The sequence below is a fragment of the Oncorhynchus gorbuscha genome, linkage group LG13, assembly GCF_021184085.1.
Source record: "Oncorhynchus gorbuscha isolate QuinsamMale2020 ecotype Even-year linkage group LG13, OgorEven_v1.0, whole genome shotgun sequence".
NCBI lineage: Eukaryota > Metazoa > Chordata > Actinopteri > Salmoniformes > Salmonidae > Oncorhynchus > Oncorhynchus gorbuscha.
Window position 1 is genome coordinate 42,194,376 of NC_060185.1, and position 18,895 is coordinate 42,213,270.

Genomic DNA, 18,895 nt, shown 5'->3' on the forward strand with positions numbered 1-18,895 from the left:
AGGAGCTTAGGGGGGAGTCAAGGAGCTTAGGGGGGGGGTCAAGGAGCTTAGGGGGAGGGGCTTAGGGGGGAGTCAAGGAGCTTAGGGGGGGGTCAAGGAGCTCAGGGGGGGGGGTCAGGGAGCTTATGGGGGGTCAAGGAGTTTAGGGGGGTCAAGGAGCTTAGGGGGAGAGGGATGTGAGCCAGAGTGACGGAGGAAAAAATAAGACTTGGGCCAAAAGCTTGTACTTTTACCTGCAAGGTTGGAAAGCATTGAGCTTTGGATTTGTGATTTATTCTCTCTTTTTTTTGTACTCTTTAATATCAAACCTTATCTGCTGTACTGGAAACCGCAAAACAGCCTTCTGTCTAAAAGTGAATTTCACTAGCACACATAAAGTTTCCTTATAAAATACTATGACTTGGCCTCTGTTTTTATTTTCCTTCTCTAGGCCTACTTCTATATATACACACACAAAGCCTTTGACTCTGAACAGTTAATGGGCCTACTCATACTACCTTTTAAAATAAGCAAATAGTAATTTCCTCCTGGTAGGATACGTGTAAATCAGCTGCTTGCCCTATGGGCTGTCTAGTCTGCATGTTTATGTCCACGTGAGGGAGACTTGGGACCAGCAGTAGCCTAGTCGTAGACGGACCACTAGGTGTAGAACGTTTTAACCTCTACAAATGAGCCTATTAACGTTTTATAAAACACTAGATTTAGATTTTTTTTTAATAATACTATGTGTATTGCTATAACTACTTTTTATACAATAGCCACTGTGAACAAGTAGGCCTGAAGTATGGCAACCAGTTGTGCAGCAGTTACGCACATGTTATTGTCGAACGGAAAGGGGCTGGCTACTTGGGGATAAAGCCACTGTAGGGATTTGACAGGGGAGGTCTTGATGCTTATGTAGTCTGCGTTCAAATCCAGGATTACAGAGAACCATATTTACAATTATAGTGTGTGTTTTTGAAGACATTTCTCCGTGAAACTATTTCTGATTATTCATCACTTGCCACGGGTTTTGCGGAAAGTGCAACAATTTGGGATCTACCCGTTTTGTCGTTCCACTTGTCAAGAGATCTGCCGCTTACCAACAAAATGGCCTGCTGAAAGTGAAAAGATAAAAAAAACTGCCCTTAACGTTCTTGCGTTAACGGTGCCACCGAAGGCTGGATTGGCTGGCGATTTGTACACGGCGCTTTGCCACAGAGACAGAAGTGCGCGCAACACCTCCAGCAGAGCCACGCGCCTGGGCAGTATGCTGGTGTTCACGTTCACCTGTCTCGTGCTGCTCATCATCTTGTTCTCGGAGTCTATTCAAACTGAGAGGTCACCGGTAAGTCCTCAAGGATTTACACTTTCATACTTCAGAAGTGCTCATTTTGAGAGAGATTCTAGCATGAACTGTTACATTTTTTATTATCATTCTGTGATTGTCACCTGAACTTAAACCAACATCCAATCACCGATGGTGCGTTTTAAAACATAACTAAACGTGAATGCAAAACGTTTTATTACATTTGTGCTCTGGCTGAGTTAAGTAGACTATAATAGACAGAAAGGAATGGTTGCCATCTCAAGCAGTGCTGAAATCCTTTTCATTCAGATTGGTTACAGTCATGAATTAAGGGCATACCAGTTACCTTGAGTCCTAGAGCTCTCAAAGTGATCTAAAGTCTGTTTAGTTTAGTACTGACCATAATCATTTAGGAGATTAGAGTATGACAAGCTGATCCAAGATCAGTGTGTAAGGGGCCACACCTACCTCCAAGCCATGGAGTGGAATCTGAGAAAGTCTATAAAGCCAATGTTCCCTAAAGAGGTAGTGTATGGAGTAGACAAACACTGGCTAACTAGCCCAGACCGCAGGCCAGAAACCGCCTAAAGGCAAATATTGAAACTTGTTTTTTTTATTTTACCCGAGGGAAAACGGGTGTGTGCCTTCAAAAATAATTCACACCCCTTGACTTTAGTCACTGGCCTAACCATAATGTCAAAGTGGAGTTATGTTTTTAGAAATGTTTCCAGATTCATAAATGAAAAGCTGAAATGTCTTGTGTCAATAAGTATTCAACCCCTTTGTTATGGCAAGCCTAAATAAGTTCAGGAGTAAAAATGTGCTTAACAAGTTGCATGGACTTTGTGCGATATTATTGATTAACATTACTTTTGAAGGACTACCTCTTCTCTGTACCCCACACATACAAGGTCCCTCAGTCGAGCAGTGAATTTCAAACACAGATTCAAGCACAAAGACCAGGGAGGTTATCCAATGCCTCGCAAAGAAGGCACCTATTGGTAGATGGGTAAAAAAACAGACATTGAATATCCCTTTGAGCATGGTGAAGTTATTAATTACACTTTGGATGGTTTATCAATAAACCCCGTCCTTCCTAATGCAGTTGCTGGATTTCACCAGAATTGAATGGCTGTGATAGGAGAATTGGGGATGGATCAACAGCATTGTAGTTACTCCACAATACTAACATACAGTAAATTAAAGGGTGAAAAGATGGAAGCCTGTACAGAATTAAAATATTCCGAAACATGCATCCTGTTTGCAATAAGGCACTAAACTAAAACTGCAAAACAACTTTATGTCCTGAACACAAAATGTTAGGTTTGGGGCACATCCAAGTACCACTTCACTTCTTCATATTTTTAAGCATGGTGGTGTCTGCATCATGTTATGGGCATGCTTTTTATGGGCAAGAACTAGGGAGTTTTTAGGATACGAATAAACGGATTTGAGGCTAAATCCTAGAGGAAAATTACTTCAGCCTGCTTTCCAACAGACACTTGAAGACAGATTCACCTTTCAGCAGGACAATAACATAAAACAAGGCCAATTATATACTGGAGTTGCTTACCAAGATTACATTGAACGTTCCTGAGTGGCCTAGTTACAGGTTTGGCTTAAGGAAAGACTTGAAAATGGCTGTCTAGCGATGAACAACAACCAACTTGACAGCGCTTGAATCATTAAAAATAAAAAATGAAAGTGCAAATATTGTACAATCCAGGTGTGCAAAGCTCATATAGACTTGTGCAGTAAGACTGATTCTAACATGTATTGACTCGGGGGTGTGAATACTTGTGTAAATGAGAATTCTGTATTTCATTTTCAATACATTTGCAAAAAATGTCTAAAAACATATTTTCACTTGGTCATTATGAGGTATTGTGTGTGTGTATATGGGTGAGAATCTGTTGAATCCATTTTGAATTCAGGCTGTAACACAACACAATGTGGAATAAGTTCAGGGCTATTACTGCTTTCTGAAGGAACTGTACCTGTTTGAGTGTGTGCATACACTACATGTGTGTTTGGTTACCATGCCAATTTTGAAAGGTGAGAGATGGTGTACTTGTACAGGACTCGGCTGTGAAAGTGCACATGTTTAGCCTGCAATGTTTGGTTGTTTTGTATTCTGCAGGCGCATGACAAATTGCACACACAGGCTGTTTTGTCTGTCCAGACTTCCTGCCACGCCATAGAGATGAATGGAGGAAAACTCTTCACATGTGCCTGATTCACTGGTCTCATTACTTTTACTCCGCATACGACAGGGAGGGGCTTATTTCAACATAAAAGTGACTGATATGGATGTAAAAATATACATGTGCCGCTCTTTCAGCAGCATTTCAGGCTCAGCCAAAACATCGTATTTCATCACACTAAGGCGACCCTCTCGAGATATATCTATATTTTCATATATAGTTATAATATCTAACACCAGGTTGCCTAAAACATTGCCGCCTTGTTCGTCCACGCTTCAATGCTCTGCCCAGAACACTGACGCTAATTGTAGCTGGAACACGTAACACTGCACCTGGACAGAGAAGCTCACTCAAGGCTACTAGTTACTCTTTAGACCTGAACCTGGTCCATTCAGTGGTACTGAACTCCTAGTTCGAAAGCCATGTCCCGTCCTCCAGCCACAATGACACCACCTCCAACATGCAAACACACATCCAAAGTATACGCAGTCCTCCACAAGGAATCAATATATGAAATGATACCCTCACCACCTAGCAGCACAGGCAGGTCCTTTCATCAGAGGAGAGTTTTTTTTTTTTTTTTTGTCAATCAGGAAAAATTATGCAAACAGTGAAACACACACCATGGCAAATTGACTGAGCTATGACAGAGTGTGAGGGAGAGCAGGAGACAAAGAGGTATTGAAGATCGGGCCTGGAGGATGGCTGGGGCTTTGGGTGGGTGGGTGGGTGGGGGGCAAGGTCTGGGTCCAGGGTTATCTGAGTGGGAGTGAAGGTCAACGACAAGAGAGGGACCCGTGTGTGAGTGCATGTGTGATACCTAGCTTTTAGTGCAATGTCTGGCACTGGGCAGCATGTGTTAGCAATTTAGCAGAAGCCTATGGCCTGCGGTCCGAGTACCTCTCTCCATCTCTGTTCTCGTCTCCTCCGCCCACCTCACTGGAATGTTGATGTAAAAAACACATGGTGTGTCAATAGAAGTTTATCAAATGCAGTCTAGGCCTCGGGCATCCTACTAACGATTAGGAATACCACTGTGACTATGAACAAGGCTGGAAAAAGCTGCGGTGTACCATACTATAGCAGGGATACAGGGAAAGGCCTCGGACAGCCGTCGTGTTCTGCAACAAGTGTCCTCTAGGATGGCGTGGTGTGTGCCATGTACTGAAGCATTGACTCAAGGACAGGTAAGAGATTTTAGAGGTCATGCATGTCTGGTGTATGGTCCAGCATTACAGCAATATTCAGATGACCGAACAGAAATGGTCCAGCATCTTCCCTTTGGATGCAGGCCTGTAAATAAAATACAGTACTTTACTCCAGCCATGACAATGAGCTACAGACTGAGCCCACAGTTGGCAGGCAGGGGGGTGAGGCGGGCCTGAAGAGTCTGGAACCTTCCCCTCAATTAGACCTATTTATTTACAGAGCAGTTAGCTAGCAAAAACAGCTCTCACAGGTACAGGATCAGGTGAAATCCAAGATATACACACACACACACTTCCTTATTCTCTATTCTAACATACTTTGGCCATGTGTTGACTGCTGCAGTGCTTATCTTTTACGTGCTCCCTCTCTCAGCTTTTCCCAGCGTGACACTGAAGCACTGTTCGTGTGCCAGACAAGCAGCAGACTGAGTGTCCACCAGCCAAGGCACCAACAAATAGCTCCTTTTTAATCCCTCTCTTTGACCAGCTCCGCTTAAGTCTATCCACACCAAACACTCCAAACGTGTATTTACCCGTGTTCTGATTGGTCACACAACTTCAGTGCGAGCCCTTCTCTGCTCTCTGATACAGTACGCTGCTGGAGGGGGTCAAAGTGTGTCATATGAGAGTACAGGTCAGGAGGGTGTAATTGCATTGTACTGCCTGTGTTGCTGCTTGTTTCCAGCCGTTTCTGATCCCAGAAAACATGTGGCCCCGGGGCTGTGCGCTGGACTGCCACAGGGAGCGCCACCGGACAGTATGTGGCAGCAACGGACGCCTTTACATGTCCCTGTGTGCCTTCCAGAGAGCCCAGTGCATCAACGCTCAGCTACGGACGGCACCACGAGCACACTGTGCAGGTAAGTACCCTTTAGTGACCATAAACTGTGTACATTCTATGAAAGTCAGTAATGGACGCCTCCATCTATACACGCGTATTCACACTGTACACATATTTACATTCCATCTATTAATCACCATATATACCAGGGATGGGCAACTTTGATGGGGGTGAGAGCCACATAAAGATCTGAACTCATCATGAGGTGCTGCAGTTGTTCCTGGTTCTGTGTCCACCGCCTCTCACATTGCGCGTTCATTTCGTGCAATTCTACACATTTTGCCATCGGGTGGAGAGAAATGTTTGCCTTTTTTTAATATGATATCTGAGTGAGACTGACTGACAAATCTGGTCATTTGACCACGATAACAAGTTTAGACAGCTGGCCACTAAACTAACTCCGAATTCTGAAGAAGAATTGGTGACATGGGCTAATTTACTGACTATCAGTCAGTAGAGGCTGCTGAGGGGGGGACTGCTTATAATAATGGCTGAAATGGAGTGTAATTCTGGAATGGAGTGGATGGAATGGTATCAAACACGAGAACCCCCATAAAACATGTTTGATACCATTCCATTCACTCCATTCCGGGCATTATTATGAGTCGTCCTCCCCTCAGCAGCCTCCACTGCTGTCACTGACTGACATAACAAGAGAGAAACTGCTGATGCACAACCACACTTCGAAATTACACCTGGTCTATTCTTCTATTCTTACTCTCAACAATAAGTTTAGACCCCGACTGGGGTCCTAAAACCTTTTTTGTGTGTAGAATTTGATCCGAGGGCCTTCAAAAGGGCCGCCAGTTGACCATCCCTGATATATACAGTACACACAATCTATACACACTTCTGCATTGATTATATATGCCAATGGAAGTAGTAGAGATGGTTGCTGGACATCCCCCTTCAGATTCCACCCAGTCCAAGTGCCAGCTGGCTCGTAGTCAGGCCCTGGAGTCCAGCGTCCGCAGCCACACCGTCCCAGAATGCGGTGCAGATGGAAGTTTCCTGCAGGTACTGTCTGTCTTTCAAATGACAGAAAATCATAGCGAATCAAATTGGATTTGTCACATGTGCCCAATACAAAGGATGTGGTCTTTACCCTAAAATGCTTGCTTACGAGCCCTTCCCAATGATGTACAGTTAAAAAATTATAATAAAAATAATAACACGAGGAATAAAATACACAAGAATTGAGGTACATACATGGAGTACCAGTACCAGATCAATGTGGAGCTATATACAGGGAGTACCAGTACCAGATCAATGTGGAGCTATATACAGGGAGTACCATTACCAAATCTATGTGGAGCTATATACAGAGAGTACTAGTACCAGATCAATGTGGAGCTATTTACAGGGAGTACCAGTACCAGATCAATGTGCAGGGGTACGATGTATTTGAGCTAGATATGTACATGAAGGCAGGGTGAAGTGACTAGGCATCAGGATAGATCATAATACGAGTAAGAATAAAGAACAGAGTAGCAGCATACAAAACATTAGGATCACCTGCTCTGATCAGGTGAATCCAGTTGAAAGCTATGATCCCTCCACTTCAATCTGTGTAGATGAAGGGGAGGAGACCGGTTAAAGAAGGATTTTTAAGCATTGAGACATGGATTGTTTGTGTGCCATTCAGAGGGAGAATGGGCAAGAAAAAAAAATATTGAAGTGCCTTTGATGGGTATGGTAGTAGGTGCCAGGTGCACTGGTTTGAGTGTGTCCAGAACTGCAATGCTGCTGGGGTTTTCACACTCAACAGTTTCCTGTGTGTCTCAAGAATAGCCCACCACCCAAAGGACATCCAGACAACTTCACACAACTGTGGGAAGCATTGGCGTCAACATGGGCCAGCATCCCTGTGGAACGCTTTCAACATCTTGTACAGTCCATGCCCCTGCGAATTGAGGCGGTTTTGAGGGCAAAAGGGGGGGGGACTCAATGTTATGAATGTGTTCCTAATGCTTTGTACACTTTGCGTATGATGAGTTTAAAAGTGTGCGTGTGTATTTATGTTGTGTCGGTATGTGTGAGTGTGTGTGTGAGTGTGTGTGTGGGTTTTGTGTGAAAGGGTCAATGTAGTGTCTGTGTATATATAGTCTTGTGAGTGTGCATAGAGTCAGCACAAGATGGGGTCAGTGAAAAGAGTCTGGGTAACCATTTAATTAACTATTTAGCAGTCTTACGGCTTGGGGGTAAAAGCTGTCTCGAAGCCTGTTGGTTCGAGAGCCGATGTGTCGGTACCGTTTGCCGGACAGTAGCAGAGAGAACAGTCTATGGCTACCCTTTAGTGAGCATACATTTCAGTACTTGGCTTTGATGAAGTTGGCAAAACGCAGGTTCTGACAAATGTTCCACTTCCTCAGATGCAGTGCCACAACCAGACTGGTTACTGCTGGTGCTCTACTCCAGATGGGAAACCTGTCAGTGGGACCTCTGTCCTGCACCTCAGACCCAACTGCACAGGTGAGACAGAGTTTAGACCCAAACGGCCAGTGGGAAATATTTGTGAATTAGCATCTATCAAGCCACCCATTAAACAGATCTTCACCCAGCCCTCTTTGTAGTATGTTGTGTTGTGCCATGAGTCATTTGTCTGAAATTACACAGATGACTGATCTGGAGTCAGCCCAAAGAGGTGAGAATTCACCTGACTGACACACATAAGTACTGTACTGTATATCAATCAATAGTGCTCCACTGGCACTAATATAAAGACTCACTCAAACACTGCCACACACGTACGGACTTTTATCAGTCACTTTGGTCCTTGAAAAGTTCTTGTCTCTGTGGACACAGGTGAGGGTGGTCCCTCCCGGCCCACCGCCGACCCGAGCAGGACCAAGTCTGCAGCAGGTGAGAGGAGTGGACTTGGAGAATAACCGTTGAACATGCTTTTAAGTCGAGCACGAGGCTTAATCTGTCGCTGGGAAACCGTCCCGTAATGACGGACATTTTCAGAATGATACTACCATATTGTTTGTTTACACTAATATCGCTATATTTCCTGTACAGGAATCACCGCTCCTCCGCTCTGGGTGACCATCCGGTTGAACTCTGACCCCAAAGGGAATCGTTCTGTAAAACGCCCTACAGGTAAGGAGTTTTTCTTTTTATGAGCTTTCATAGCTATCACTTCTGTGAGATAATGATTAGTGTGTGTGTGTGTGTACATGTGTGCGTACATTCGTGCTTCCACAGACAGTCCTCAGACGTGTGAGAGGGAGAGAGCAGCGTTGATGGACAAGGTGCATGTTCTGTGGCAGGAGGAGCGCTTCATCCCAAAATGCAGTGCAGATGGGCGCTACAGCCCCATCCAGTGCCACGTCACCACGGGGTACTGCTGGTGTGTCCGGGTGGACACGGGACGGCCTCTACCAGGCACCTCTGCCAGGTATGGCCTCGAACAAGGCACCTAGTAGATAGAGAAATGTGGCTAACGCTTTATTTTACAGCCTGATAATTACCAGGTAGTTACATAGGAATGACTTTTACCAGCTTAACTTGACAGTACAATAAAGTTTTACCTAAATGCATTCTACACTCCCATGACACGCACAGTTTGCTATCAGAACTCTCCCATTCCACACTTTACTAAACTGATTAATGCACCCCATGTAGCCCAGGAGCCTAAGAAATGCCTACCGAAGAACTCAAACACGGAGTATACAAAACATTAAGAACACCTGCTCTTTCCATGACATAGACTGTCCAAATCAAATTCTATTGGTCACATACAGGTGTTTAGCAGATGTTATTGCGGGTGTAGTGAAATGCTTGTGTTTCTAGCTCTGACAGTGCAGTACTATCTAACAAGTAATATCTAACCATTTCACAACATATGCCCGATACACACAAATCTAAGTAACGAATGGAATTAAGAATGTATAAATATATAAACGAGCAATGTCAGAGCGGCATAGACTAAGATACAGTAGAATAGAATACAGTATATATCAAATCAAATCAAACTTTATTTGCCACATGCGCCAAATACAGCGAGTGTCGACTTTACCGTGAAATGCAAATGCTGACTTACAAGCCCTTAACCAACAGTGTAGACTTTACCGTGAAATGCTTACTTACAAGCCCTTAACCAACAGTGTAGACTTTACCGTGAAATGCTTACTTACAAGCCCTTAACCAACAGTGTAGACCTTACCGTGAAATACTTACTTACAAGCCCTTAACCAACAGTGTAGACCTTACCGTGAAATGCTTACTTACAAGCCCTTAACCAACAGTGTAGACCTTATCGTGAAATGCTTACTTACAAGCCCTTAACCAACAGTGTAGACTTTACCGTGAAATGCTTACTTACAAGCCCTTAACCAACAGTGTAGACTTTACCGTGAAATGCTTACTTACAAGCCCTTAACCAACAGTGTAGACCTTACCGTGAAATGCTTACTTACAAGCCCTTAACCAACAGTGTAGACCTTACCGTGAAATGCTTACTTACAAGCCCTTAACCAACAGTGTAGACTTTACTGTGAAATGCTTACTTACAAGCCCTTAACCAACAGTGTAGACTTTACCGTAAAATGCTTACTTACAAGCCCTTAACCAACAGTGTAGACCTTACCATGAAATGCTTACTTACAAGCCCTTAACCAACCGTGTAGACTTTACCATGAAATGCTTACTTACAAGCCCTTAACCAACAGTGTAGACTTTACCGTGAAATGCTTACTTACAAGCCCTTAACCAACAGTGTAGACTTTACCGTGAAATGCTTACTTACAAGCCCTTAACCAACAGTGTAGACCTTACCGTGAAATGCTTACTTACAAGCCCTTAACCAACAGTGTAGACCTTACCGTGAAATGCTTACTTACAAGCCCTTAACCAACAGTGTAGACCTTACCGTGAAATGCTTACTTACAAGCCCTTAACCAACAGTGTAGACCTTACCGTGAAATGCTTACTTACAAGCCCTTAACCAACAGTATAGACTTTACCGTGAAATGCTTACTTACAAGCCCTTAACCAACAGTGTAGACCTTACCATGAAATGCTTACTTACAAGCCCTCAACCAACAGTGTGGGTGGGGGCGAAGTAACTATGCATAGGTAACAAACAGTGAGTAGCAGCAGTGTACAAGAAGAGGAGGGGGTGGGGTGTCAATGTACATTTTTATGAATTGTTCAGCCGTCTAATGGCTCGGGGGTAGAAGCTGTTGAGGAGCCTTTTGGTCCTAGACTTGGCGCCCCGGTACCGCTTGCCGTGCGGTAGCAGAGAAAGCAGTCTATGGCTTGGGGGTAGAAGCTGTTGAGGAGCCTTTTGGTCCTAGACTTGGCGCCCCGGTACCGCTTGCCGTGCGGTAGCAGAGAAAGCAGTCTATGGCTTGGGTCGGTCACTGGAGTCTCTGACAGTTTTATGGGCTTTCCTATGACACCGCTGAGTTGAGTAATGCAAGATATGTAAACATTATTAAAGTGACTAGTGTTCCATGTAATATAGTGGCCAGTGAATTCATGTCTATGTATATAGGGCAACAGCCTCTAATGTGTTAGTGATGGCTATTTAACAGTCTGATCGACTTAGGATAGAAGCTGTTTTTCAGTCTCTCGGTCCCAGCTTTGATGCACCTGTACTGACCGCGCCTTCTGGATGATAGCGGGGTGAACTGGCAGTGGCTCGGGTGGTTGTTGTCCTTGATGATCTTTTTGGCCTTCCTGTGACATCGGGTGCTGTAGGTGTCCTGGAGGGCGGGTAGTTTGCCCCTGGTGATGCGTTGGGCAGACTGCAAACACTCTCTGGAGAGCGCTGCGGTTGCGGCCGGTGCAGTTTCTGTACCAGGGGGAGGAGGGAGGAAGGTCTGGGGGGGTCCCAACTCAATACTAGGAAGGTGTTCCTAATGTTAGGTATACTCAGTGTATACTGTATATTGTATATTTTAACATTGTATTATATTTATTGTATATTCCATACTAAAGTATTGATAGTGCAAAGCTATGGTTTTATTGATGATGTTTAATATCCTGGTTCCATAACATTATTTAATGGACATTTCCATCCATTTTCACTGTATTGTCCCTCAGCTTCATATACTTATCTGGCTAACAATGCCACTGACACCCTTGTGAGCAAAATTGGTTGAAGACGTCTTTTCAAAGTCATCTCAACCAAAAATACGTATACTCATAAGGTATTTGTGTTTTATTTAACTAGGCAAGTCAGTTAAGAACAAATTCTTATTTACAATGTTGGCCTAGGAACAGTGGGTTAACTGGCTTGTTCAGGGGCAGAACGACAGATTTTTACCTTGTCAGCTCGGGAATTCGATCTAGCTACCTTTCGGTTACCAGCACAACGCTCTAACCGCAAGGCTACCTGCCACCCCAAATAGTGTATAGTGTAGCCTCTACTGCATCTCCTCCTGTCCATGGTGAATAGTAACAAAGATGATAACAAATGGCAAAAGGGAACAAACCATTGGGTAAATGCATTGTGATGTATGATCACAATGATTAAATGGTTGGAGAGGAGTCTGAGTTTCGGCTGAAGATCATTCCCATGGCTGTTGTTGCCCCCTTCAGGAACCGGCTGCCAGACTGCAGCCTGGAGGAGCCCCACAGCAGCCAGCCTGACAGGAGCTTCAGAGACAGATCTCTACCAGGTCAGATCAGCAAACTGCACTGCACTATACCTGGATAGATCAACAAGGATCTTTCTCGTTTTTACTAGCCTGGTCCCAGATCAGTTTGCTCTTTCTGCCAACTCCTTTGGTTATTGTCACTCCTATGGCCATTGGCAGACATCATAAACTGATCTAGGACAAGGCTAACACTAACACTGTACATCTGATTGGTACTTTCTATGCTGAATACTGTGGGTACTGTGTCCTTGAGCTGTGGCGAATGCAACGTGGACTCTTGTCTAGATTACATCATAGCGGGTAGGCGTATCTCATTTTGTCAAGAGTCACAACTTAAACTGACCCCATTGCCTTGCCTTAATAATCTCTCCCAGGGTGCCCTGGGGCCCAGAAGAAAGAGTTCCTGCAGAGTCTGTTGAGAGCTTTGCAGCTGGAGGTTGAACAGTCTGGAATACTCAGCCCTCACAGGTCAGTCTGCATACCACTCTATTTATACTAAACACAAATATAAACACAACATGTAAAGTGCTTGTCCCATGAACTGAAATATTAGATCCCAGAAATCTTCCGTATGCACACATATTATTTCTCTCAAATTTTGTGCAATAATGTGTTTACATCCCTGTTAGTGAGCATTTCCTCTTTGCCAAGATAATCCATCCACCTGACAGGTGTGTCATATCAAGAATCTGATTGAACAGTATGCTCATTACACAGGTGCACCTTGTGCTGGGGACAACAAAAGGCCACTCTAAAATGTGCAGTTTTGTCACATAATACAATGCCACAGATGTTTCAAGTTTTGAGAAATTGTGCAATTGACATGCTGACTGCAGGAATGTCCACCAGAGCTGTGGCCAGAGAATTTCATGTTAATTTCCCTACCATAAGCCGCCTCCAACATCGTTTTAGAGAATTTGACAGTACGACCACCTGGCCTCACAACCGCAGACCACGTGTAACCATGCCAGCCCAGGACCTCCACATCCAGCTTCTTGGATGTGGGATCATCTAAGATCAGCCACCCGGACAGCTGATGAAACTGAAGAGTATTTCGATCTGTAATAAAGCCCTTTTGTGGGGAAAAACTCCTTCATGTTAAATCTATGGATTTCACCCCTGCCCAGTCATGTGAAATCCATAGATTAGTGCCTAATTAATGTATTTAAATTGACAGATTTCCTTATACGAACTATTGCACAGTAAAATCTGTGAAATTGTTGCATGTTGTGTTTATATTTTTGTTCAGTATAATTAAACCCACTGGACTTACTTCCCCTACCACCTGTTTATATCTTCACTCCATCCCTCTCTTTCTCACTACAGGCCAGTCTGCATACCACTCTATTAAACCCCACGGACCTACTCACCCCATCTATCTCTCTAGTCCATCCCTCTCTTTCTCACGCTTACATCTCTCTCCCTCTCGTGGCCACTCCGTACCTCTTTTCCTTTCTCTCTCTCTCTCCGTCTGTCTGTTTTTCACTCAGTTAATTTATACACACAACTCTCTCCTTCACTCGACCTCTTCTGTTTTACATATCTGCCCATCTGTAATTCCCTGTTTCTCTCACCCCGCTCTCTCCAAAACCTTCCTCTATTCGCGGACAGATATTAGTACACAGGAGGTTGGTGGCACCTTAATTGGGGAGGACGGGCTCAGGGTAATGACTGGAGCGGCATCAGTGGAATGGTATCAAACACATGGTTTTCAGGTGTTTGAAGCAATTCCATTTGCTCTGTTACGGCCATTATTATGAGTCGTTCTCCCCTCAGCAGCCTCCACTGTATTAGTAGTATAGTGTATTTCTGAATACATGACCAATTTACCAGGCCACTGATTGGCTGCTGTGCTGTAATGGATCTGATAGTACTCCAGTATGTGATTTAAATATTTAAAAGAAATCTTTTTCATACCGATTGCCTTTCTGTTTATAACGAACTTATTTGTTCTTTTCGGCTCCGACACAGGCATTGGAAAATGGTTATATGTTCAATATGACTGAGGCTTAGGGTTCAGGAATGGAGTGCTCGTGTGACATGACTTATTTTATCCTGACTGTGGGAATCTCATCAATATAGATTCACTGACTTGTCAGGCTCTGTGGTTCTGTGAAGAAACGCAGTGGAACGTCGTCTTCAGTATGTCAGTGGGAGGCCGTTTAACAAGTCTTGTGTCTGCTAGATTCTCCCTGCATGTGGCTCATCTTAAAATAAACGTTTGATTTCAATACATGACTGTTGTCCGCAGAAGAGCAATGCTACTGGTCTAATGTATGTCATTTCTATACCAGGGTGTCGGACGCCCCCCTGTCAGGCCCAATGTCCCCTCCCCCCTCCCTGAGGGTTGAGGTGTGGGACGGGGAGGAGCAGGTGTTGCGTTGGCACTTCAGGCAGCTGGATACGGATGACAGTGGAGTGCTGAGCGAACGTGAGGCCCGGCCGCTCCGCCTCTACCTGCGCAGGAGGTTAAAGCCACGCCGCTGTGCTAAGAAGTTTGCCCAGTACTGTGACCGCGATGGGGACCGCGGCCTCACCCTGTCTGAGCTCAATGCCTGTCTGGGGCTGTGAGGTGGGTTTGGTTCTAGGTGAGAGTTGAGGTTGTGAGGTGGGTTTGGGTAGTTGTGAGGTGGGTTTGGTTCTAGGAGATGGTTGAGGTTGTGAGGTGGGTTTGGTTCTAGGAGAGAGTTGAGGTTGTGAGGTGGGTTTGGGTAGTTGTGAGGTGGGTTTGGTTCTAGGAGAGAGTTGAGGTTGTGAGGTGGGTTTGGTTCTAGGAGATGGTTGAGGTTGTGAGGTGGGTTTGGTTCTAGGAGAGAGTTGAGGTTGTGAGGTGGGTTTGGGTAGTTGTGAGGTGGGTTTGGTTCTAGGAGAGAGTTGAGGTTGTGAGGTGGGTTTGGTTCTAGGAGAGAGTTGAGGTTGTGAGGTGGGTTTGGGTAGTTGTGAGTTGGGTTTGGGCTTTGAGAAGAGGTGAATATGGGTTCAAATTTGGCTTTGCGATGCGTTTAGTTTGTTACCACTTTGAGCTGAAAGGCTTTGAGTTGTGAGATTAGCCCTTTTGTAGATGTTATGTAAGATCTACTGTATTTGATGCAAAGTCCAAGATCGGTTTAGAAAACCACTCAGGGATATATTAAGTGGACACTTTATTTGTTGGGGTCTGTGCCAGGTACATGTTTTGTCAGAAAAAACGAGTTCTTTCTAGCTGGGAAATTGGATTTCCCTGCTCTCTTCTTCATGAGTCGCCTTTGAAGTAGAGCCAGGAGGAGGAGAGTGTAGAACAAGTGTGTGTTTTAGAGATGAGTGAAGCGGAGGTTCAGTAAATGACTATCAGTGAATCCACATTGAGAGAGAGAGAGGGGGACGACTAAATACATTTGTGTGTATTTCAGTACTACGTCTCTATAGTGCGCATCTCTATAGTTCTCGCCTCTATAGTGCGTGTCTCTATAGTTCTCGTCTCTATAGTGCGTGTCTCTATAGTGCGTGTCTCTATAGTTCTCGTCTCTATAGTACGCATCTCTATAGTTCTCGTCTCTATAGTACGCATCTCTATAGTTCTCGTCTCTATAGTACGCATCTCTATAGTTCTCGTCTCTATGGTGCGTGCCTCTATAGTGCGCGTCTCTATAATGCGCGTCTCTATAGTGCGCGTCTCTATAGTGCGCGTCTCTATAGTTGCGTCTCTATAGTGCGCGTCTCTATAGTGCGCGTCTCTATAGTGCGCGTCTCTATAGTGCGCGTCTCTATAGTGCGCGTCTCTATAGTGTGCGTCTCTATAGTGTGCGTCTCTATAGTGTGCGTCTCTATAGTGTGCGTCTCTATAGTGTGCGTCTCTATAGTGTGCGTCTCTATAGTGCGCGTCTCTATAGTGCGCGTCTCTATAGTGCGCGTCTCTATAGTGCGCGTCTCTAGTGTGTGCATGCGTGAAATTAGAAGCGTTCTGTCTGTTACGGCTGTTAACACGTCCCTGGCACAATAGTGAATTATGGAGCTCAGCTTGCCCTGTTGAGTGTCTATATTTCAACAGCATAGAAAGAACATCTGAGTGAGTCAGCAGAATGAGAGTGTGCGTGCGTGCGTGCGTGCGTGCGTGTGTGTGTGTGTGTGTGTGTGTGTGTGTGTGTGTGTGTGTGTGTGTGTGTGTGTGTGTGTGTGTGTGTGTGTGTGTGTGTGCGCATATGGCTTTCCAGGTGTTTGATGCCATTTAATTTGCTCCATTCCAGCCATTATTGTGAGCTGTCCTCCACTCAACAGCCTCCACTGTCCCAGACCCACTCCTTACCAGCTCCAGATGGGTCTCTATGTTTTGGTTTCTCTCTCTCTCCTTCTCTCCGTTCCACATACGAGGGGGTGAGAGAGAGAGAGGGAGAACGAGACAGAGGAGAGAAAGAGGCTCTTTTACCTCAAGGTTAGTGCTAGCTCACCAGGGACCGCTGTTTTTGGCTTGGTGTCAGATAAATTAAAAGGCTGCTGCGTGTTTATGTACATTTAGAAACCAAAACAAACCTCGAGCCAAAATTACCAGTCCCACCCCGCCCTTAACCTCCAATTATTCAGTCTAGCTGAGGCGTACTGACAGCTAGGGGAGAAGGTGAGAGGTGTTGTAATGGGTTCTACCTAACACACGTATCTGGCCTCCAGACACTCCTGATGACAGTAATGGGAATAATGAGGAAGGCCTCCAATGATTCAGAACGACTCGTCTGAATCAGAACTAGAGCCCACAAGACGTAGGTTAGAGGTCCTGTTGAATTAAACAAGACAGTCATTCATACATCTGTCTCTCTCTCCTATCCTCCCCTCTCCTATCCTCCCCTCCCCTCTCCTATCCTATCCTGTCCTGTTTTACCTACAGTATCCGTCAGTAGAACCAAGGAGAGAAGGCAGAGAGCATTGAGCAACAGAAGATCCAAGATCCAAGTCCTGGGCCCGTATTTGTCAAGCGTCTTAGAGTAGGAGTGCTGATCTAGGATCAGGTACATGTCATCTTATTCAGTATGATCAAAAAGCTAAACTGATTCTAGAACAGCAATCCTACTCTGAAACGATTTGGTAAATACAGGCTCAGAAGACCTGAATTCTGCTCCACTCCTGTCAAGTTGTCATTGGAAGATCCAGTTCTACAGCACTTTGTAAAGCACAAAAAAAGGCCTCAATTGAAGCGTCGTTGCAGAATATACAGCACACAGAATAGAGTATAGAGTCGCCGATTTATTTGAATGTGTCCTATGTCTTTTGTGTTGCCTTGTCGGCTCTGACCATTTCCTCATGTTCATATTTATCAGTAATGGTCTTCTGCTGTAAAACCACAATGTCATTTGTGAATTTGTCATTTTAATCCGTAAACCGTGCTCAAATATTTGTCGACTATAAATAAAATGGGTTTTAAAAATACACTACTCTATTATGCAGTGTACAGATCCCTATATGGGTTAACCCATCTGGGGAGCAAGTGGGCATAGTAAAATTATTTAAGGTTTTCATCTGTGTGTGTGTTTAGGATGAATGCAACAAGGATTTCCAATATCCTTCGAAGGAATCACTAACAAATGGAGGGTTTAGGACCCTGGGGGTCCGGTTTGACACTCGAATGATACGGGCGGAGCATATTAACAGACTAGTTGTCAAAGGAAATAAAATATTGAATGTGATGCTTTGCCAGTCCGGATTGGAGTGGGGGGGGGGGGGGGGGGGGGCAGGTAGAATAGCGTTGATGGTGCTATATATAGCGCATTTCAAGTCATCACTGGGTTATGGAAGTGTAGCATATGGATCAGCAGCGCCACCATCTTTTAAAAAGCCAAATGTAATCCAGTCCCAAGCCCAACGAATATGTTGTGGAGCACTCAGTACCTCCCCGGGGGCAGCGATTCAGGTAGAGTTGAGAGAGATGCCGTTAAGGTTAAGAAGACAACAGTTAGCCATGACATGTTGGGTAAATCTACAAGGACATAAAGCTACACATCTTACAAAAAAAAGGTACTTCTAGAGGGCTGGAAACATGAATGAAATCTGAAAGCAAATTTGGGGTGGATAGGCAATGACATGGTGAGAGAGATGGGGTTGTTTGGGAGGGAGTTTAGCCTCTCGGTGGTTCTTCCTGCTATCCCACCTTGGTTGCGCCCTCAGCCAATGAGGCAGGGTTCCTTGAGAGGGTAAGAGCTGTTGAGGAAAGAGTAGATTCAGTTGTAAGTGAACATTTAAGAACACAATACTATGCTTTCTTGAATATATCCACAGATGGATCTAAGGACCTTAAAACAGGGGGACAGGTGCAGCTTTTAGTGTTCCTGAGTTTAAGAAAAAAATCATGAATCCATTTACACAATGCAGTCGAAGGCCATACTCTTGGCTGCAGAGTGGGTGCAGGTGAGTATGGGTAGTGATCTGCTCTGACTCCTGTGCAGCACTGATGAGCTTAAATTAATTTGTGCCTCTGAGCAGAGTATAGGGTGAAACAGGTGGGGGTATTTGTGATGTTCCTCTGGGTACCAGCTCAAGTGTGAGTAGAGGGGAATGAGGAGGTGGATTTTATAATCAAGCAGGCTCTTAAACATCCTAGTGTTGAGATGGAATTGTCAATCAGTAAAGCAGAAACCAAGGGGTTGATTAAAAACAAATGGCAAGAGTTGTGTGACAGGGAAGAGAGAAAGGGAAGCCATCTGTATAAGATCTAGGAAAAGGTGGGTGCAGGAAGGTCCTTGGGCTGAGAGAGAAGGGAGGAACGTGTAATCACAAGGCTGAGA

The 18,895-nt window shown here is 44.7% G+C and overlaps 1 protein-coding gene across 2 annotated transcripts; it reads left to right on the forward strand.

The window, feature by feature from the left end:
- The first annotated feature begins 602 nt into the window (after positions 1-602).
- Positions 603-17,535, forward strand: LOC123993968 (SPARC-related modular calcium-binding protein 1-like). 2 transcript variants are annotated; one of them, XM_046296455.1, is made up of 11 exons: positions 603-1,327; positions 5,386-5,560; positions 6,455-6,558; positions 7,914-8,013; positions 8,347-8,403; positions 8,563-8,643; positions 8,749-8,941; positions 12,091-12,170; positions 12,524-12,617; positions 14,444-14,721; positions 16,373-16,487. In XM_046296455.1, the coding sequence occupies exons 1-10, from the start codon at positions 1,250-1,252 to the stop codon at positions 14,718-14,720; spliced, it is 1,239 nt and encodes a 412-aa protein (XP_046152411.1). In that variant the 5' UTR covers positions 603-1,249; the 3' UTR covers position 14,721; positions 16,373-16,487. The 2 variants fall into 2 exon arrangements, with proteins under 2 accessions (XP_046152411.1, XP_046152410.1); XM_046296454.1 differs by lacking the exon at positions 16,373-16,487 and adding an exon at positions 17,005-17,535 and having other exon boundaries at positions 606-1,327.
- The last annotated feature ends 1,360 nt before the right edge of the window (positions 17,536-18,895 follow it).

Bases quoted from the DNA above. Each gene is read 5' to 3' on its own strand.
- LOC123993968 (XM_046296455.1), top strand. From the start codon at position 1,250: ATGCTGGTGTTCACGTTCACCTGTCTCGTGCTGCTCATCATCTTGTTC. The intron at 8,014-8,346 runs GTGAGACAGAGT...CTGTGGACACAG, and splicing joins CCTCAGACCCAACTGCACAG to GTGAGGGTGGTCCCTCCCGG. The intron at 8,404-8,562 runs GTGAGAGGAGTG...TTTCCTGTACAG, and splicing joins CAGGACCAAGTCTGCAGCAG to GAATCACCGCTCCTCCGCTC.